The sequence below is a fragment of the Dermacentor silvarum genome, chromosome 10, assembly GCF_013339745.2.
Source record: "Dermacentor silvarum isolate Dsil-2018 chromosome 10, BIME_Dsil_1.4, whole genome shotgun sequence".
NCBI classification, from domain to species: Eukaryota; Metazoa; Arthropoda; class Arachnida; order Ixodida; family Ixodidae; genus Dermacentor; species Dermacentor silvarum.
The window spans coordinates 93,688,460-93,711,158 of record NC_051163.1 but is presented as its reverse complement, the minus strand read 5'-3'; the positions used below and the strand labels follow the sequence as shown (position 1 = coordinate 93,711,158).

Here is a 22,699-nt window from a genome sequence, read left to right as displayed (position 1 = left end):
AAAACACTAAACAAAAATGACATGACTCAGTGAAGAAAGAATAACAGTCAATAACCACTGAAATGGGTTCGGACATAAATGATAGGAAATGACTAGAGACCGGATTTTAGGCAAATGCCTTTTTTGTTCCTTGCACTCCTATCACCCCACTTTGATATATGAACATGAATTAGAGGTTAAGAAGGGCTTTTATAGTGTTTTACAGTGCCTATAAATGCCTGTTTGGCGGTTGTGCCTAAATGCCTATAAATGCCTATTTTCAATATCGGCGCCTATATGAACACTATTTAGCCTCAAGTTTCGCTTTCGAGTGCAGTTAGAGACCGTTATTCATGTTACCGGGCAACATTGACGTTTAGGAACTCTATGGGGTTCAACCTAGTCCTTTAGTTCAACCAAATCCCAGAAAACAACTGCTAGCAGCATTGAAATGGGACGCGCCGGCCAGCATACGCTGACGCGCTGACATTGCGTGAGCGGTTGTCGAATGCCTGACCGCGGAAAGCCGTCAGGGAAACCGAGAGTGAAGAGCAAAAGAAGAAAGGAAAATGTGATGTGCACGCGGCTTTTGTTTTGTTTGTAATTTACTTTTTAAGGTGTTCACCGCCGTCCGGCGTTCCTTCTCAGTGTACGATATCATTCTCAGTGACAAGAGGCGCAGTTTTGAATCCAGAAATCTGGAGATGGTGGTAGTTTGCTAGTGTTTCCACAATCTTCACAATGATACGTTCCGCGTGCTCGCAAGATTTCTTCAAACATGTGCACTTCAAATGGCCGGAAGTGTTTTTGGCAGTGTTGGGGCCTTTTGCCTGTACAATTCCGATAATGTCATTGTATATGAGAAAATTGCAAGAGTTGTACCTAACAGTTCTCATGCAAGAACATGCTTATTTCTTAATAAATAGTTGTCTTTCTTGCATTTCTTATTTCTTTTTGTTGTGTCTTAATTTAATTGCGTCAGACAGACATAAAGTATCGCTTTTTTAATCAGTATTCCGAGATTTCAAGTATTATTTTGATGCCTGTTTCAACATATGCGACGCTCGAGTACAGTGACCATTGAACATGATTATGAGCAGTGTGCTTGTTGAATTAAGCCGATTTATCGTGATTAGTCCAGCAGCTTTACGGGAAAATTGCACGGCTATGCTCAACTGTTGGCGCATTTGTGCCATCATAAACAATAACATTTTTTTGTTTTCCTGTCGTAGATACAGGTCGCGCACGTCTTCATTTGAAACGCTGGTTTTCCTGCCTATTTTTGGCGCCAAAAACGCGCTTTTTTAAGCCCCCCCCCACCCCCCCCCAGTCTGTCAAGAAAGAATAACAGTCAATAATCACTGGAATGAGTTTGGACATCAATGATAGGTCATGACATGAATTTCCTGATATGCGTGTCGTGTAGGTCATGAAACAGCCGCCTACGCCTCGGTGCTCCCATGGTCGTTTCGTTAACTTGGTTGGCTCCCCACCCACTGCTTCGCATAACATCGATTCCCGCAGGGTGTGGGATCTGCCGGCTTTTATTGCGATAGCAATTATATGGACACTCCAAGCGCATTTTTGCCGCCGCCATCGCCATCGTCCCGTATAAAGTACAACGGCGATAAAATCTTCGCCGCGCGATGTGCCTTGTCTGTGCGAGTGAAAGCTTGTGAGGGTGAGCCGGCAACCGCACCTTTATCTCGCGCACGCGACAGAGGAAGGCGGTCGTCAGCGCATCGTCTTTGTTCACGCGCGGGGAACGGGGAGGAGGCGACGGAGACGGGAGGGGGGTGGGTGCGTTCTGCGTACGCGGCTGCTGCTCACGGAGTTATCTAGACAGTGATCAGCGACGCGACCGAAGTGTGCGCCCGCGGGCGCCTCATCTTCAAAGCGATCTACGATGGGCCAAAGTGCATTCGTCGAGTGCCGGTAGCTTCGTATGCGCTGCGCTTTCGACGTTTAGTTCGCGGTGAAGCGAGAGCCAGCGCGAAGGTCAATTTGCTCACTGCCGCTGGTGCGCTTTATCACTCCAGTTTTTTGACGTGCTCCCGCGGTCATAGAGTATAAATACCCCAGAAAGTGGATGGGAAAACGGCGCCGCGGTAGCTCAATGGTAGGAGCATGGCACGCGTAATGCGAACAAGTGGGATCGTTCTCCACCTGCGGCCAGTTGTTTTATTGCGACAGCAATTATACGGATACTCAAAGCGGATTTCTGCCGTCGGCGTCGTCGTCCTCGTCGCCGTCCCCGTGAGGTTCCGTATGAACTTCAACGGCGATGAAATCGTCGCCACGCGCCGTATGCTTTATGTGCGAGTGAAAGCGCGCGAGCGACGCGCGCTTTCACGGGGAGCGAACGCATGCGGAGAACAAACTCGACTTCTTCGGTCGCGGCCGTGGGGAGACGGGAGGGAGGGAGGGAGGAAGGCGACTTTTAGCGGCGGCACCAAATGCGTATTTATATAAAAAACACCGCGTATTCACGGGGTGACTGATGATGAGTGGGCGAAGCTCCGGAGGGAATCATCGGTAAACCGTGAATCTTCCGTGTAATTCGCCCAGTCTCGCCGCACTAAATCGAACGGTTGACTTCCACCAATGACAGCGCCATATGTGACGTAATTCCTATTTTATAGCAGCGCCCTTCATTATAATTGCACCATCTCCCGCTTAAGGGTACGCTAGCACAAACGCGTTAGAAACGGGCAGTACTCTCTAGTTAGGGGGAGAGGCCACAGCGTCTTACGCAGTCGTTTACACATGCCGGAACGTCCACCGCGTTTGCCGACGCCATCACATGACTGCTGAGAGAGTATAACCCACGTATTCATAAACGCTCCTCGACTTGAACTTGACTTGCCACCGCCTTCGCCGCGTTTCGAACGCGCTGCCCAAGGCGGTGGCAAGTGATGTTCAAGTCGAGGAGCGTTTATGAATACGGGGGTAAGGCGGAGAGGCCACAGCGTCTTACACCAGCTTCTTACACGGGCCGTAACGCGCTAGCACAAACGCGTTAGAGACGCGCAGTCTTTCGTTAATGTTGGGTATTTATTGTCATCGTGGTGCGTGTGTCCATGTGCGCTTCGTGGCGTAGTGGCTAGCGCCGCGCGTTCGGAAGCGAGGGGTTCCTGGTTCGATTCCGCGCTACGGACACAACTTTCGGATTTTTTTTTTAGGGGCGAAGCTCCTTAGGGTGTGGGTCTGTCCCTCCTCTGTAGTATGTAGTAGTAGTCGTCGTCGTAGTAGGTAGCCACGTCTACTTTTATGAAAAAAAAATTCAGAAAGTTGTGGCTGTAGCGCGGACTCGACCAGGGACCCCTCGCTTCCGAACACGCGGCGCTAACCACTACGCCACGAAGCTCACATCGACACACGCCCCACGATGACAATAAATACCCAACAATAACGAAAGACTGCGCGTATCTAACGCGTTTGTGCTAGCGCGTTACGGCCCGTGTAAGAAGCTGGTGTAAGACGCTGTGGCCTCTCCGCCTTACCACCGTATTCATAAACGCTGATGGCGTCGGCAAACGCGGTGCACGTTCCGGCATTTGTAAACGGCTGCGTAAGACGCTGTGGCCTCTCCCCTTTACTAGAGAGTACTGCACGTTTCTAACGCGTTTGTTCTAGCGTCCCCTTAAGCGGGAAATGGTGCAATTGTAATGAAGGGCACTGTTATAAAATAAGAATGACGCCACATATGGCGCGTCTCATTGGTGGAAGTCAATCGTTCAATTTAGTGCGGCGAGACTGGGCGAATTACACGGAAGATTCACGGTTTACCGATGATTCCCTCCGGAGCTTCGCCCACTCATCATCATTCACCCCGTGGATATGCGGTGTATTTTAACACGAAAGTGTTTTATGCCGGGGTCCACCAAGACTTCACTGACGTATTACCGTCATGGAAATACGTCACACGAACATACACGAACATAATACAAAGAAAGAAACCAGAAGAAAAAGTTCCACAAACATGCAAAATTTGGAAATCGAACCCACGACCTCTCGGTCCGCGACGATAGATCGCCGAGCGTTTAACCCATTGCGCCACAAACGCATTTGCAGAGAGCTACACAGACGCGCCTTATATATCTAACACTCCTCCGTGTACCCGCGCTCTTGCTAGGGGCGGTGCCGCCGCCTACGAGCAGAAAAGAGAAGTACTGCATTATGACACTAACGCGCACCGACAGTGAACGCTTCGGTGGTCTCAGCACTACGAGGCCTCGATGCCAGCATTCGAAGGGACGCTGGCATCAAGAAGCACTACCAACGCGTTCTCGCAGAAGCACTACTAGGTGGCGTTCACCGTACTCAGCACAGCGGAGCGTGGCCTCCGCAATTAGCTCTGAAAATGTTTCTGAAGTTGATCGCGGAGGCTGAAATTACGACGCGCTGTACGCGCTGATTTGACTCGGTGACGATTCAGTTACGTGCTTTGTCTTGCGCGTTGTATTAGTGTGTCAGTTATGTGCTTCGTCTTTCGCGTTGTGCTAGCGTGTGCAGCGTAGTGCAGCTTCCACATGCACGACGGTTGCTCATGGTCATCGACGTTGGTAGTCGTGATGGAGGAGACGTGCCACCAGGCGTCAGCGTGGGTGCATCAACGCCTAAGGGCGCTTTAGCCACAAAACACCAATAGACATTATATATCAATGTGCAATAAACATTACACTACTTCTGTGAAGACACGTTTCACTTTCGTGTTCTATACCGATTCCTATATAAGAGGGATCAACCACATTTTTTTTCATAAAAGTAGACGTGGCTACCTACTACTACGACTACTACTACGACTACTACTACTACTACTACTACTACATACTACAGAGGAGGGACAGACCCACACCCTAAGGAGCTTCGCCCCTAAAACGTTGAGAGGCGAGGAGGTGAGAGAGAGAGAGAGAAATAACATTTATTAGCCCCGAAGGAACTAAAGCCCAAGTCCGGGCCTCCTGGTAGGCTCATGCCTCCTGGCCCAGCACGTTCTTGACGTGCTGCACTAGAAGTGGCCAGGCGAGGAGGTGGTAAAGACTTCCGACGCTTCTCGACGTGTGTCGAGTCGATCAGAACGAGTCCCGTTCTGATCTTGTCCAAAAGCTTGGAGCCGCCGCCAGAGGCACCGGCAACAGTCACCAACGCCGCGCTTTCGGTGCGTACGCGGGCAAAACGCCAACGGCGTCGACAACAGTTCTGCGCGTTGCTGGTGCTGCTACATGTCCAAGTTGATAGAGCTGATAAAACTACTATCCTTACTCCGTATAGCTCGCTACTAATTTGCTATCGCAACTGATGCTTCGCCTTCCGTGTGAAACTGCGACATTTTCTTCATGTATTTACATTTCCAAAAATTATCATTTCTTTTTTGAATCAGTAAGTACAAGTAATTTCCCGTGTGTTGTCCTTGGTGTCAGTGTTTGTTGGATTCTTGTGATATATATATATATATATATATATATATAGATATATATGGTGCTAATAAATTCGCCGGTCATTAAACAGAAAAAATAACTCCCGCTAAACAGACAGTAAAATCGGTAAATCTAGCGGCAATATCGCTAAATTGTCCTTGCGACCAGGGCTAGGGGAAGCAAACTATACCAACCATGACCATTCGAACTCATGTCTGTGGGGCAATGTGCAATTGTCGGGTTCACACTAATTATGCATGACTCGGGCGAACAAAAGAAAAATAATTACTTCTGATACCACAACTTTTTTGCCGTTAGGCCTCCGCTGTTGGTCAAAAGTTGTCGGGCTACGCACGATTTGCTTTTCTGCCAGGCGACATCACAACACCGTGAAAACTCACCACCTCAAAGGGACGCGTACGCATCAAAGGTGCATTATTATGCCGAATAAAACAGAACTTTTTTCGGAATAGCCGGAGATGGCCCCGTTCTATACGGAATAGAAGACGTCTGCCCACCGATCACTCTGGCACCTGCTGCTTGGAGCTGCCGCGTAAAATGGATTTATTTACTTAATATAAAAAATTCTACGTGGCACTATAACGTTTTTGAGCCCTTTCAGAAGGTATCAGATATTGCTCTGCCAACTAATGATCCAGTTTGGCGGCATTTTTAAGCTTCCGACACACACCACCGTAATTTTCCACCAGCCACTACCGCAAGCTAAGCATGGGGAAGCAGAAAAACCACAGATGTCCCCGTAGCCCTCCTCTACCTGTTGTCTACTTTCACTGCCCTGGCTTAGCTCCACAGAAAGCCTCTCCGTTTCTATTCAATGCGCACCTCTGGTCAGCAAATTAGATAAGCATGCCATGTCAAGGTAGGGAACGCTATTTGCTTTCAACGCCACCTATATATATATATATATATATATATATATATCCTACAAACAAGGGCATCGTTTGATTGGGCTGTTTAAGTAATACTGCACGCCACCACCCGGTGCTTTCGTCAGTGGTTATGTAAGTTTGACGCCAGGAGTTTGAAATAAAATCACGATGGAATAGATTTTCTTTACACAGCCTAAGCTTTCGCCACACATAGACTCCGGGATTGGTGGCGTGTGTGCATGTATTTCGGAGCCCACAACAGACAATACTTGAAGCCTGCTCAGGCAGCCGTAGAAGAAGTGAAAGCAACGAATTCGCATGAGCAGAGGGGAAGGGCGAATAGAGAAGAGAATGTTGGCCACGCACCGAGTACTTTCTTATTTTTGTTGAACTATCAGGTTCTTGGCCAATATCCCACTAACGTCTATACTTTACATCTACATCTATTTGAGGCCACAATACCAGAAACAGAATTCTGCATCTATACAGGTCTGTCCTGCCAGCGTTCCCCCTGCAACTTAATTGCCAGGTACTGAGCAGTATTTTTCTATTCTGGCACTGATTGTCAACAGGAAGAAAAGAATTCTGTGCCGGCAGCGTTACCTCTCTCTAAATTCCGACAGCCATTGTCTCTCTTGCGGGGGATTCAGCCACAGGCAAGCACGTACCGTGTACAATCTACATTCTTATTAGGATTAGGGACAGAAAACGTTCTACCATGTTAGGTTTCGAAGAATTTCTATTACTGGTTTCATGTTATTCGGTCAAGTTAAATTACTTTGTGAAAAAAGTCGTCCTAGCGGCTTTTTTATCGCTTACACAAACACACACGCACGCACGTGCCCGCACACACACATACGCATACACGCACACACACGCACGCGACTATTTGCGAGTGTCCATAACTTCTTAGGCGAAGAAGTGTTGCTTGCTGCGGGCGGACCTGACGTCGTTAGATATTTTTGCTTTTTTTAGACCAGAAAATCTAGGCACTTTAGGTGGACCTAGGCTTTCCAAAGTTGCCGCCAATTGTTCCGCCTTCTTAGTACGCTGTGTAATCTAGCAGTTATTAATGCAGGTCGCCAACATAGGTGTCGAAAATCAGCTGACGACTACTATCAGTTCTCTTACTCAGCGTCTGCTTGGCACATCCGAAGAAAAACAATATCGGCGAAAAAAACGGAAGGCAGAAGATGGCTTAGCCTTACAGCTCCCAAAAGTAACATATCTAAGCCGAGAGCGTCGTCGTTAAGCCTACATAACGAAAGCCACGGTGGTAAAGGTTATGAGTTAGATGACGGTCGTGCAACTGCTAAAGAAAGGAGGCCTATAGTAAGGTTACGTCTACTGCTCTCATTGAAAGGACCAAATGAGAAGACACCAAATGCTAAAGGGCATGACGCCAATACGCGGATGACTCTTTGCTCAGTATGCGTTCTATGCCAATTGTTAACTATCAACAACACATCATCTATGTGTACGGAAAGCGACATCTGGAATATAAAGATACGATATACAGACAAGATGTAACAATGTAACGCAATCAATGACTGCTATGGTCAAAGAAATGATGAAGATATCTGCACATATTGGGTCCCAGGCGTATCCTATATGCACGCTGGGTTACGGTAAGTATGATAAGGACGTCGTTATCGCAATAAAAATTACTTCTAGTGCGTAAGTGTCTATCAGGAAGTCTGTAATTTTCGCCTCCACCTCTCAGCATGGTGTTACATGTTGGAATAGCATGGTGCGGTGGATGTTGGAATAAAAGTGATTCTGACTCTGCCATCAGATATTATTGAACTAAGTAACCACGTGGAAAACATTTGAGATGAGATTATAGTATAGATATCACGCAACTTAATACGAACGTGTAGGCGCCCCGCTGCGGTATAGGACGATAAATGAGTCGAGCATCCTTCTTAGTTAGTCGCCGCTTAATACTGAACGCTTTGTATACGGCATAAAGAACATTAAAGTGACGTTATTGTGATTACAGACGTTTCCTTTTGAAGTGTTGGGAACTAGGAAGCAGGTGCGTAATTTGGTTATTTCAGATATGCTTTTTTTTTACTCCGAGTACTTATACAAAAAATAGAAAATTATTACTTTCAAGCGCGTTCTTTGGTATGCGTTTTTGAAGTTTCACATAAGAATTCTCTAAAATTGTGTGAACAATTATCACTGCTATACATCCACTCAGGATACCAGTGATCAGGCTATAAGTTTATTATCGCGATACATTGCGAATATTATATCCTGAAATAAATTGTTTACGCATCAAAACACTGAATATGAGCATATTTCTAGCAGTAAGCAAATAATTAATCCGCAGAGAAAAAACAAAGATAAAGCTCACAAAGAAGAAATAAAGAAGCAGGTACCACAATGGGCATTGGAATATATTCTGCTGGGGCGAGTGAATGCGCAGACCAAGAATGTGCTCGATAGTGCAACGAAGACGAAAATTTCGCCTAGTCGCATTACGTCATTTGATTTAGAATCGGTTTCAATTGTGCTTTCATTTATCTTGCTTGCAAGCATAACACCACCGTGCAATCTTTCTAGAAAAGCATTATTATCAACATGATCATTATCATTACAGTTGTGCCTGTGAGCGTTTGGCCATCTTGCAAGAAGTACAGCCGACTTCACAAGGGATGTGACATAACCTCACTGGAGGCAGCCCACATAGACCAATGCGGAAGCATGTTCTTGCAGCAGTGAAGCTAGGGAACCAAAGGAACATGTTTCATTAGAGTCTAACAATACCTACCCGGCTATACGTTTAGGCTCCGCGTGCCTCTTGAAGCTATTGGGTTCAGGGATTGCAGAGGGAAAGCTAACATGTCCACAACAGAAACTAGTGAAGCGTATTGGAGATTTGGCAGCAGAAAAATAGGGAGACCACCAACAATGGAGGGAACAAAGTTCCAATTAAGGGTTCAGAAACCTTTACGCAGGAAATTTTACGTTTGTAAAAGAAAAATAAAGAGAGATAGGTATGACAGGTAAAAAAGCTGGTAGATCCCACGCCCTGTGGAAATCGATGTTATGCAAATCAGTGTGCGGGGAGCCTATCAAGTTAAGGAAACGACTATGAGAGCCCCAAGGCATAGGCGGCTGTTTCATTACGTACTTTAAAAGCGTGTCATGAAATTCATTTCATGAGTCCTGAGGAGTCCCTTTGGCTAGGCCTAATAGACCTTAAGGCGAATGCCTTAGTCATGCTCATGAATATGACTTCAACCATCAATCTTTAGCCTTTTCCTTCACATAGTACCACCTCCGAACCCATCCCATTGGGTTTTGAGTGTTAATCTTTTTTCACTTAGTCATTGTCATTCCTGTGTAGTCATGCTCATGACTATGACTTCTACCACAATCCTTTAGCGTTCCTTCTCCACCTACAACTACACCTACAACACCTACAACACCTACAAACACCTGGTTCCTGCTTAAACACCTACCTGACACCACTCAAGACTACAACAGCATCACAAAAGAACCTTCAACGGATCATACACTCCTTCCCGATAAATAATCATGCCCTCTATGAAGCTCTAAAAAACCGCCACTTTAATACAAGCACCGATATTCCCATGCCCGTAGCTTACTCCGAGAAAGAAAACAGAGAATTGGACAGTGAACTTATGGAATCTGAAGTACGTGCTGTCCTAAACAGCATCAAAACTACAACGGCAGCTTGCGAGGTCCGTATCACTAATAAAAAGCTATGTAACCTAGACGATCAGTCGGTTACCGAAATCGCCAACGTTTTCAACATCCACTGGAAAGAGGGGACTATACGCATTAGCTGGAAACATGCAAACGTAGTCTTCATACCCAAACCAGGGAAGAGTATTTTAAGTGGAAAATCTTCCGCCCCATCTCGTAAACCTATTGCCTTGGGAAGGTTATGGAACACGTCATTCTTAACAGACTGAATGAGTACACTGAAAGCAAAATGCTACTGCCCCGTACGATGGTTGGCTTCAGGCCAAATCTGTCCACCCAAGACATTACGTGGCAGATTCAGCGGGCCCTGTAAGAGCCACCCGTACCATTCTAGGGCTAGACGTAAGTACAGCGTTTGGAAATTTACCACACGTATCAATACTAACAAATCTATCCCAAAAGAATGTCAGGGAGCGCACTTATTTCTACATTACTTCATTAAGGATCGCACTGCGGAAATACACCTCGGCGGACAATAAAAGCGACAATTTCAATTAGGATCAAGGGGAACCCCTCAAGGTGCGGTCCTCTCCCACTTCCTTTTCAACGTGACCATGCGAAACCTGCCCCCGTTACTGGAAAGGATCCCGCATTAGAAGCACTCCATCTACGCTGATGATATCACCATCTCAACCAACAGCGGTTCGGATGGTGTATTCATGGACGCACTACAAGCGGCCGCAGGCACTATACAAACTTTTTGGCGACAAAACGGTCTTGCGTGCTCCCCGACAAAACGCGAGCTTCTCGTCATTCGGGATAAATCTACGAAGCCGCCACCGAATGGGATGTCACTTCCTCTATCCGAGTCAATAAGGAAGATGGCCTAGTTCCGCCCGTACTGGCAATAAGAGTCCTGGGCATACTAATTTAGCATGATACTGAAAATTCCGAGGCTATTTCCCGATTACAGATGGCAGCCCGCCAACTCTGTGGCCTGCTCAGACGAGTAGCTACAAGACGCCACGGTATGCAGGAGGTCGATCTGTGTCGCCTGACGCAGGCTTTCCTAGTCAGTCGCATAGTGTACTCCTTCCCATACTACCACCTGCGGCTTTGCGGCAAGGAAAAGGTCAACAGTGTCATCCACATAACTCATAAAGCAGCCCTCGGGCTCCCTAGGCATGCGAACACTGAACGATTACTTGAGCTAGGAGTAAACAATAAGCTAGACGAAGTTATGGAAGCCCATAAAACGGCCCAACGTGAATGACTATCCAGCACCGCAACTGGCAGGTTCATTCTGGGTAAACGCGGGCTGAATCCCGTTAAGAATTCGGCAGAACTAACCGCACTACCCGGTGCGGTCAAACGCCAGTTGGTTATCAAAACGTAACCCAAGAACATGCTTCCTGGGAGACACGACAAGAGGCGGTCTACCACAGCTAAGGCCCTTCAAGAAAGGTACTAAAACAACCATCCCACTGCGTATGTCGATGCGGCAAAGCAAAATCACCAAAATTACGTACGTTGTGAGCGGCCTGACCGAAGAATACCGTCAACCGTAGAAGCGGAAGAGAGTGACAGTGCTTTGACCATCGCGAATCCTTCCGTGCAAACCCTCATACGCGACACCAAAAGGGCAATCGGTAACATTTCGAGAGGCAGCATAGGCGTCTGTGCGTCGCGAGTCATGCGGGACTTCACAAGCGAAAAGGCTATTGAGCTCGTATGGGTCCCTGCCCATTTAGGGAATCAAGAAAATGAGGAGGCGCACTGGGTAGCCCGAGGTCTAATCCACCGCGAGGTGTGCCCCTCAGACTCGGATCCCCTGGATGAGGCACCGACGACATATCACGAAATAACAAACTACTACAGGGAGAACAGGCGAATCTATCCGCCTCCAAACGCAAGCCTCACGCGAGCACAAGCCTCGATCCTGCATCGAATCCTAATTCGTTCTCTAGCCCACATTGGCTGGCCATAATTACCAAAGGGCAATGGAACCCAATATGTCAGAACTGCGCAATTCAAACATTGGCTACCCAAAATCACATTCTTTGGGGTTGCGAGGGTTTACCCCCTCCCAAGTGGCTCTTGCCAGCTCCCTTACAACAAACGTTGGACGAGCTGCTGAGAACGCTAGATGAAAGACGACAGCAAGCCCTCGTCGCCTGGGCCGAAAGGGTCGCTCCTCGAGAGGGGCCATTCTAGGACTCGGGCCTGCCAGACCTTACCTTGGTAGAATTTTAATAAAATTGTTACCACCTAGCGGGGACATAAAAAAACAAAGAAAAGCCGGGCATCGGCATTAAAAGTTGGTCAGGAACGCGCTCGGAGCGCCATTGTGCGTGGCAGCTGACGCGTCCCAACACCGGCAGCTACCGCCGTTAGGCCCAGCCAAACGGCCGAGAATTACACTACGGCTGAGACATTCTTTCCCATTGCAGCCCATCTGTCGCGGCAGGCCGCACCTTCTATTTGTTATCGAGCGGCCGTGCCGCGAAGCAAACGACGCGCTTTTCGCAGAGAGCTACGTGTACACATACACACATATATATTGATATGTATATATATATCCAAACGTTGATTAAAAATAATAGGTGTGGGGTGCGGGTGGGTGGAGCCCCCAGTCCAAGGCTCCACTTGCTTGAGCGGTGCGCCGTGCCTGGTCGAGAAGCGCTAGTAGCGTCTGCCGATCCTCGCTGGCGAGCCAAGTCTCCCACTGCTCCTTTCCGGAAAGTTTGCCGGCTATTATGAGTGGGTTAATTTTGGGTTGCCTGTCCTGGCAATCCCACGTAATGTGGGCTAGAGTTGGCCGGCCACCGCACCACGGACAGTCAGCGGTGTAGAATGTGGGGTGAATGGCATGTTTCAAATAAAGGTCTGGATATGTGTGCGTCTGTATTCGGCGCCAGTCGTACGAGTCCCGCCCGGATAGATCAGGGTGTGTTGGACTGTACTTTCGTCGCTCGCTCCGTTGGTACTCAAAGATGTCTCGCGCTAAGAAGGCGTTTTCTGAAGAGTGGTCGGCTGCTCAGTTGACAAAAGCACTAACTGCAACTGTCCGCTCTCTCATTGCTATCGAGTCCTTTGTGACCCGGGCACCAGATGATCATGTGGTTCGGCATCAGGTTGGATCCTAATAGGTAAGTGTTGCTGTGTGGTAGCCACCCGATGAGGAATAATCTACATGCAACTTGGGAATCTGTAAGAATTATCGACGATTTTCCCAGAGCGTCTTTAGTTTTAAGAGCTAGCGCGATGGCTGAGGCTTCTAATCTGCCCGTGATCTGCGGCCGCTCCTACTACTGCGAGAGCTTAAGTACTACATCGAGCGACATGTGTTTAGACCATATCCGGATTTCTACCGAATTGCTGCATTAACTTGCGGGCTCGTGCGCTTCTACGACCCCGGTGGTATTTGGGACTCATGTATTGGGGATTGGGGCTACTATGATCTTTTCACGATGGACTTTAGGTAGAGATTCCAGTTCTTCTCCCGCATACTATAGACGAGCGGGGTAACCAACGCGGCAGAGTAATGCTCTGCCAGTGGAGGTTAAGCTAAGCCTCTCCCGTTCAGACATGAGCACTGCTGCGCATAGCTCCTCGTAGTTATGTATTCCTAGGGCCACCAGGCGTTCAGTGGATATTCCCTGTGGTAGGCCGAGAGCCGCTTTGTACGACGTTCTGATCAACGCATCTAAGGCACTTCAGTTTTCGTGGAGTCCTGGAAAGGGAGAGTATATGTGAGACGACTTAGCACAAAAGCCTCAACGAGACGGATCGTCTCAGTTTCCTCGAAACCTTTTCGGTGATAGGTTACTCTACGAATCATGTGGGAGATCTGCTTCACCGTAGTTCTACGAGTTTTGATGGTGTGGGCCACTCAGTTTGTTGCTTTGTAGCCACAGTCCGAGGACTCGCATTTTCTGGACCTCTCTTACCTGACTGTCTCCTATAGAGAGGTTGACCGGATCTTGAGTTTGACGGCCTTTACATCGAATCGTGATATATTATGATTTATCGGGAGCGCAGGTCATCCTGTTGCAGCGAGCGAAAGTTTCAACATGCGGTCGCTGCTTCTTGCAGGATTTGTTCTTTTTGTCCTGGAGAGCCGCTGGTAGCCCAATGTGTAATATCGTCCGCATATAACGCGTATCCGAGCCCGGGTATGACGTCGAGTATTTTGACTAAGCGTCTCATGCCGATGTTCAAAAGAAGGGGCGAGAGTATCGCCCCTTGTGGGGTACCTCTATTGGTCATGGGAAAGGAGTCTGAGCGCGCAGTGCCGATGCTTATTGTCGCGATGCGAGAGGACAGGAAAGAGCGGACGTAGTCATAGATTCTTTCTCCACAACCGATGTCATTCACCTCAGATAAGATGAGTTCGTGTGACATAGTGTCGAATGCACTTTTGAAATCAAGAGCGTGGACGAGATGTTCTACACCAACCGTGGTGTTGCTGTAGCGGCAGCAGCATCGGCGTCGCATGATAATTACGTGGACGCTCGCGTCTGCACGAGGAACGAGCGGCTGGCACGCACCGGCACAGGCTAGCGTTCCGAACCAGAGAATAAAAAAATGCTACTCTTAGAGATCGGTTGTCGGTGATCGGGTGTCGGTTTTTCCTCTACCGCGAGAGCCCGCAACTTTACCTGTCTACATGGTCGCTCGTCACCGCAGTTTGGTGACCCGGACGTCACGCTGCCATACGCTCATGTGCTAGAGACGACCATGGACCAGACCAACGCTACGAGAGCTCAAGGCCAGAACCCTTCCGACGAACGCGGTGAGACCTCCTGTTCGGCCATCGCCGTCCGCCTCCCACAGTACTGGGGCCAGCATCCCTCGGCGTGGTTCCTTCAGGCGGACTCGCAATTTCAAGTCACTGGTATCAGCCCTCAAGCCTCAAAGTTTCATTACGCCGTTGCAGCGCTCTCGCCCGCCGCCATTGACGAAGTCGCAGATTTGTTGAGCGCCCCATTCTCTACCTCCGCCTATGACGATCTCAAGGCAGCCCTGCTACAGCGCACAGCAGCTTCACAGCGTTCTCGAATCCACCAGCTTCTGTCCGCTCAAGAACTCGGCGACCGACGCCCTAGTCACCTTCTTCGCCGAATAAGACAGACAGGCAGACAGACAAACAAAGAACTTTATTAATTAGGTCCTGAGAAGCTCTGCCCTAGGGCCACTCCGACGTGGGGGACGGGTACTCCGAGCCTAACCTCCGCATCGTGGGCTCTTGGACAGCCCAAGTTTGTCGTGAAAGTTATGGAGCTCTGCCATCCAGAGCTCCATTCTTCTTCCGTGATGCGATTGGGTCCCTGTAACGAGGGGAATCGCCAGATTATGTGTTCTAGATTGCTAGCAGCCGCACAGTGGGGTCAAGTAGAGGTAAATGCCTCTGGAGTGACTGAATGAAAAAGAGCCAGGTTGGGATATGATTTAGTCTGAAGCATGCATGCGTAAAGTGGATGACAGAGGTGTAGCCAGTTTGCTATGAGGGGGAGGATAAATCCTCCTACCCAGGTGATAGTGCTTAGTGATTTCGTTGAAAGTAGCGAGAGTGTCCCAAAACTCGGGAACCCCGGCCTCTGAGCTCGCCCTTGCTCCCGCGCGGCGGGTTAGTACGTGCGCTTGGGAGTGGGCGATGTCATTGAGATTGGGCAAGGAGTCAAGCTGGGGGCCGAGGTACGACGGAATCCACGTGATGTGTGCGTAGAGATGATCTTGTTCTTGAGAATGTTGTGAGCCTCCTCAGCAATGTACCCTGAAGCGAAAGCCCGGACCGCCGATCTCAAATCAGTGAAGATTTGTGTTTTGCTGTTGTCTAGGAGTGCCATAACAATTGCGACCTGCTCCGCTTTGGATGGAGTTGAGCACTTCAGGGAAGCTGCATTCACTATCTGTCCGTTGTCATCAACGATGGCAGTGGCGAAGTTAGACGACTGTCCATATTGGGCTGCGTCGACCAAACATGCCGAGTGGGGATCGTCTTTGATACTCTTGAGGAGGGCGAGGGCTCTTGCCCTGCGTCTGCCTACGTTGTGTTGAGGATGAACATTACGGGGAAACGGTGCGACTCGTATATGGTTCCTTTGATCTTCTGACATTTGATGTTTCCGTTCTTCCATGAGTATAGCGTTGATCCCAAGAACCTCCAGGATCTTCTTTCCAGCCGGGGTGCAGGATACACGGGCCAGATGGGCCGACTCCAGGGCCTCAATTATCTCATATAATGTGTTAGGCACTCCTAGTTGCATAAGGAGGTCCGTGCTCGCCCGTAACGGAATGCCTAGTACTCTTTTCATACTGTTTATGACTGAGGCAGCTGATCGGAAACAACGCAAGATCCATCGACGACGCGCTGTTGCGTGAATTGTTTTTGCAACGACTCCCGGCTAACGTGCAGATGGTCCTGGCGACAGCCTCTACCATGGACCTTACCGCACTTGCCGTTTTGGCCGACAAAGTCATGGAAGTAGCCACTCCAACCATCGCAGCCATGACATCGTCTCCGGGTGACAATACAACCGCGCTACAAACCCTTCCCTGCTCTTCAGTAGTGAAATCTCCGCTCGACTCGTTGTGTGAGTGCCTGGAACGCATCATCTGTGCAGCAGAACATCGCCGCACATCATCTCGTCGCTCACGCAGCCGTAGTTCCAGCAAATCAAGAAGCAGGGGCAACCGCGATTAAGACTATGGTAGTTCCGCAAAACGCACCAAGAACAGTTCGTTGCTTTCTCCTTTCTAGATTTATTAGGGCGATAACCGTTGCGGCGTTCTCTGGCGCAGATGGTAAACAGCGAAGAGCAGGATACACCATGAAACGTTTCTTTCAACGAAGGTCTCATTATAAGGCGGTTTGCTAACGAAGCACTTGCAGACATTACAAAAAACTGTGAATGTCGACCCAAAGAAGGTGGCCCTAACCCGAGGTCTGCTGGTCCAGTGTGTCGCACGTGTTCATTGTTTGTGCAAAATTTTAGAAGTTGACAAGCATTCGTATTGCTTGTTTTTGTACAATTTATTGCTAGAAACATCTAATGTCTGTAGAGCATGCCACTGCACTTTACCGATAAGGTGTGCCAGCAGTAGATTCTGTAGCCATAAATAGGCCGCCTGAAAACACCCTTTCACCATGGTTACAGTTGCCCCTATTAACGTTACAGAACTGGCGGCGAATTAACAGTGTACTGAAAAGCTCACGGTAACCGAAGTAAGCCTTGCTAATACAAGATTCATTGGTTATGCTGCCCAAACTGATTGTCTGTATACTGTATCATTTAGTTGCTTTGCTGCAACGGTGGCACGGCCAGGTCAGGCATTTCCTCATGCTTTAACCGTATCTCCCAAGGCGATGTTGTAGCAAATATAGCTTAAATAGACAAAAAAAGGGGGATGGAATAAATGAAGAAACGACTTTGCAGCTAGTATGCTGAATTTCCACTCCTCTGAACGTTGGGCAATACTTAGACCAGTCGTTGCGTCATTTCAATACATTAGATGAACGTCATGCTCCGTACGGGCGTCATAACTTGAATTGTACATGACAAACCGCATGCAGGTATGAACAGCCAGCTAGAATACTGAAAACACGACCACAACCTAGCCACTGACACAAGAAGCCCAAAACAGACCGCTTATTATCTATGCGATCTATAGCGACCGATGTGATTATGTGATAAATTATGCATATGCATATGCGTAGAAATAGTGCTTACATCGCACACATCGCGTGCACTACGCTGGCATTTGCACGTCGCTAAGTAACTTCGCTTGGCGGTTCAGTAATAACTTGTAATTGTAAATCGCTTATTCGAAATCATGCGTCGACGATCACCCGGAGTTAATTCTGGCCTAGTGTTCGAGTAATTTTGAGATTTCGCAGGAAGCATCGCGACATAATAAAGGCCATATGCTTTTGAACGTCGGTTTCGGGTAGTGAGCATTGCACGTTGCCTCGCATAGAAGTAAACAACAGTGCCAGTACGCATTTTTAACAACAGCGACCTCAGTTTGTTGACTCTGTAGTTCTACTGTATAAGAGGGCGAACAATTCCCAGTTTGAAAATCTACAAAAGAAGAAGCACGAGTGCACTGTTCACAACTATCAATAACAAGAGACGCATGGGGTTTTGTTAAAGCTTCTCGACGCTGAAATTGTATATAGCAGACAAAAATGAACATCGAGTAGCTGCAAAACAAGGTACTTGACACTCAACGCGTTTCACCCGGCGTCAGTGCAGTGCTTCGTCTCGCCAAACTGTTTTTCGGTGTAGTAGGCCAAGTGCCGGACATATTCTGCGACATCAGGGCCATTTTTCTTGCGCCCTGCGTCATTGACTCGGACATCGCCGTGACGCGTTTATCACGATGAGTGACCACTCGATGGCAGATTGATACGAGTAGAAGAATGAATGTGAAATCAGCGATTACAAAGCATAGATGGCGATGATCGAACCTGTTAGTGCCAGGAGCCACCAGTCTGTACGTGCAATAAAGCTGCTTAATATCTTTAGTCCTGGATTGTTGCAATTTCTAAGAGTAAAGGTGCCGTAGTGGCTGTCTACCACCGCTATTATAGTACAGGTGCAGGTACTCTAAATGATTAGAGCATACAACAGAAGTAAAGCACCGCAACAAAAAATTTCCGGCAGAAACAATCTCACGTTAATGAATGTCGGCGTTAATGCAATTAGCATTAAATGAATGTAGCGACACACGTATTGCCACTGGAGACGCACAAAGTAGCAATTTACCTGCCAGCCACATTGCGAATTCAAAGCACGACACAGGTTATCTTGTTGTAATATCTGCATCCCAGCTGAAACTCTGAAGTATCTCTAGTGTCCTGGCTGCAACTTCGTTTCAATGGCTCTGCATCAAGCGGCCGCAATCGACGCGGAGGTGTCATTTGTGGATGAGGCGTCATCGCTTTTTGATACAGTCGAACCAGGGTATTTCGAACCCCCATATGACGAATTATTGCATATATTGAACAGCTGTAAAATCCCATTGAAGTTTTCTGTATAATTTTTTTATTTTATATATAGAAATACTATATATCAAACTTCTTTTGTGATCCTCTTCAGATTCAATGTACCCGGTTCCGACTGTATTTAAAGCTACATACCCCGTGTGTCACCTTCGCACATATACTCTGGGGGTTTGACCACGAATGGGCACGCACAAATATCAGATACGAAGTGCCGAAGTTGTCTGTTCGGGAACATACCCCAGTTGCGGATACCCAGTGAGAAAAGTTGTTCACTAGGCCTGACAGTAGCCATCAGCAAGCTATTAGGCCCATTTTGCCCGCTTCGCGAGACAGCAGCCACCACATATGTAGTGGCACAAGCTAACTGACAACTTCGTCACTGGGTGTAAGAGCTTAGATACAAACAAGCATACCACGAAATGGGTAAAGAATGGGGATCGCATTAAAAAGAAACCGCCTTTATGCTTGCGATAATGAAAGAGAAGACAAAAGAGACGGCGCAACTAAGCTGTCAGGATGTACAAAAGGTAAACTTGCATTTTAGCTTGTTATTCAGTAACAAAGAGAAAAGATCGGAATATTTAGCCGTCCAGAGTAGATCGTCTGGGCTCGGGACATCTGCTTAAAAGTTGGGACTTTCCCAATAAATTCGGGCCGGTTGGCAACCTTAGTTGTGATCGGCACTTATAGTTTCATTTGTGATCGTTTTCATTCAGAGTATAGCATTCTAGGCGAACTTCTCCGGTTTTTATTGAAGAGCTTCTTTTTAATCACAATTTAAATTACATGTTTTTTGCTACCACGTAAAAATGTTGAATATGGCCACTGCCATATTGAACAAAGTGAACGTATCACGAATGTGATCGAGGGAAATTACGATTATATGTCTTTCACGTCCCCGAATGCAATGTCGGTGCGTCAGCTTTTCTATGCGCGTGTGGGCTTGTTTGTAAGTGTATGCATGTTTCTGCCAGTGTGTCTCTTTGTACACGCATGGATGAGAGATCTACATCAAATGATTAGAGGAAATCGCACGCACACACGCACACAGTTCGTCACAGCAAGATTACCATTCGTAATGTCTGCCATAACAATTTCTTTCGTTATTGCTCATCGGCGCTCGGACACTGTACTAAACTGTTCGCAATGTGTGCAGTTCATCGTGGAGGGCACTATTTGAGTGCTCACAAAAAGACTACACACTGTTCAAAGCACTAAATCACTACCGGCTCTTTCATGGGGCTTAGAACTTTCGCTCACAAAACGACCACATTTTTACTCGATTGTAACGCGAGGTTTTTTCCAGATTTTTGCTACCTGAAGTCAATCCTCGCGTTACAATCGAATACTGAAATTGAAGTTGTCTAAAAATGAAATGATGCACCCTATTTAATCGAGTGTAATGTGCGCGTGAAAACGCGCGAGGGACGCGCGCTTTCACGGCGAGCGAACGCACGGCAGACAGGAAAAGTGATAACTCCGTCTTGCGAAAGGCCCAGGAGACGCAGCAGGCCCAGGAGCTCCAGGAGCCGCAGGAAAGGCAGGAGCCGCAGGAAACCCTGGACGCCCAGGAGAACACGGAGGCGACGGGGGTGCCGGGGGACCAGGATACAGAGGAGGTGCAGGAGGCGCTGGAGGTGCCGGGGGCGCAGGAATCGGCGGGGCTGCTGGAGGCGACGGGGGTTCAGGAGGCGCCGGGGGCGCAGGAGGCTCCGGGGCCGCAGGAGGCAAGGGAGGCGCAGGAGCCGCCGGGGGCGCAGGAAGCGCCACAGCACCAGGAGGCAATGGAGGTTCAGGAGGCGACGGAGGCCAAGGAGGTGCCTGAGGCCCAGGATTCGCCGTAGGCCCAGGAGGCCTACTTTGTCGTGAACTCCTTCATATGTTTTTTTCCGTTTCGGATAGCTCTATCCACCTCTCCAAATAGTTTGTCAGACGGCATGCGAACTGGGTTCCCATTTCTGAATCTTCTTGCTTGCACAGTCTGAACTTTCCCGAAAGCCTTCAGCGGTCAACTTGAGCCTCTGCAATAAAGTTGTTGTTTTTTTTTTACTTTCTCATAGTCTAATGATTCTTCTGCTGGCATCCGGCCAAACTGACTCAGAGCCTCCCCTACTAAACACAGGATCAGGTCGCTGGCCCACTTGCTCTTCTCACAGCCTTGCCCGACTGCAATCCTCTCAAACCGATGCAAATACTCATCTAGGTCATCTCTTCGCTCATCGAAAGGTGCCATTAGTATCCTAGGGCAAATTTGTCTCGGTCTGGGAGAAGGTGAGTCGGATGACGCCGACCTGGATGAATCATCGCCAAGATTTCTTTTAAATGCGAAATATTTCTTGGTGAACATTTGCCACTTTGACAGTATGTATGTATCTATTTATCTATCTATATCTATCTATCTATCTATCTATCTATCTATCTCTCTATCCAGCCGCCAACGTCTTGTTGCTCTCATGGTCATATCGTTTGCTTGGTATTTACCAAAATTGGCATAGTATGACAAGAGTGTTTGATGAACACAAATGATAGGTTATGACATGAACATGCTGATGTGTGTCATGTAGGTCATGAAACAGCAGCCTACGTCTTGGTGCTCTCATGGTCATGTCGTTAACTTGGTAGGTACCAAAATTGGCATAGTATAACAGTGTATGAGGAACAAAAATGATAGGTCATGACATGTATTTCATGACATACGTGTCATGTAGGTCATGAAACAGCCGCCTTAAACGACAATGACCGAGCGAAAAAGCCGATAGATCCCACACCCTGTGGGAAGTGATGTTATGCGAAGCAGTGTGCAGAGAGTAGAGCACTGTACGGGCTCGGGCTTAACCGAAAGCCCGGGCTCGGCCCGGCCCGTGGGCCGGGCCGGGCTCGGGCACGGCGTGTGCTTTTTGACCTGGGCCGGGCTCGGGTTTTTTGACGCGGGCCCGGGCCGGGCTCGGGCTTTCTGGTGGTGTGCATGTAACGGGCAGCGAGTTATTCTCGGGCGTCTCAACTCTGAAAAACATTATTTTTCGGTCTCGGGCCGGGTTCGGGCCGGTTTCGAGTCGGGCTCGGGCCGGGCCCGGGTCTCACCATAAAAGTTTTGATCGGGCTTGGGCGTAAACGTAAAAAGCGGGCTTTTGATCGGGCTTGGGCGCCCAACGTAAAAACGGGTCCGGGCCGGGTCCGGGCTGAAAAAATCGGCCCGTGCAGTGCTCTAGCAGAGAGCCTATCAAGTTAAGGAAATTACCATGACAGCACCAATACTGAGACGGCTGTTTCATGACTCACATGACACGCATGTCATGAAATTCATTTCAAGAGTCCTGAGGAGTCCCTTTGGCTAGACCTAAAAGACCTTAACGGGAAAGCCTTAGTCATGCTAATGACTGATGAAGCCGATAGTAGCGTTTTCAGGTGTTTTCAAGCGAAAAATCACTGAAATATCATGAAGATGCAGAGCGCGAATTGAGCGTGTTGGTACTACTTCGCGCCCCCTGGCGTTCTTCTCATTGGTGTGAAGCAGCTCGATCGAACCAAGCTGCGTTCGATGAAGAGTGGTGCCGCAGATTGTACGTAGTCAAGCGAATTACGGCAAAAGCTGCTCGGGTGTTTCAAGCACCTTGTTGCAACTACAGCCGCAAATTTCCCACGCGGCTACTGGATTGCAAAGCAAGCTCCGAAATTTGGCGCAGTAGATGCGCGCTATCCGTTTAGTATTCACGCGTCTT

At 48.2% G+C, this 22,699-nt stretch overlaps 1 protein-coding gene across 18 annotated transcripts in view; it reads left to right on the top strand.

The window, feature by feature from the left end:
• LOC119466292 (cuticle collagen 2-like) overlaps positions 1-22,699 on the top strand; it is a 1,179,781-nt gene that overhangs the window by 767,867 nt on the left and 389,215 nt on the right. For 5 of the 18 annotated variants that reach the window (XM_049656727.1, XM_049656726.1, XM_037726772.2 and 2 more), the window contains one exon: positions 20,474-20,599. The exons of 12 other annotated variants lie outside the window; for them this stretch is intronic. In XM_049656727.1, the coding sequence (XP_049512684.1) occupies positions 20,474-20,599 (126 nt within the window). Of the gene's footprint in view, positions 1-20,473; positions 20,600-20,797; positions 21,030-22,699 lie in introns of those variants that run through there. One more of the 18 variants, XR_007463704.1, reaches the window with a different exon arrangement.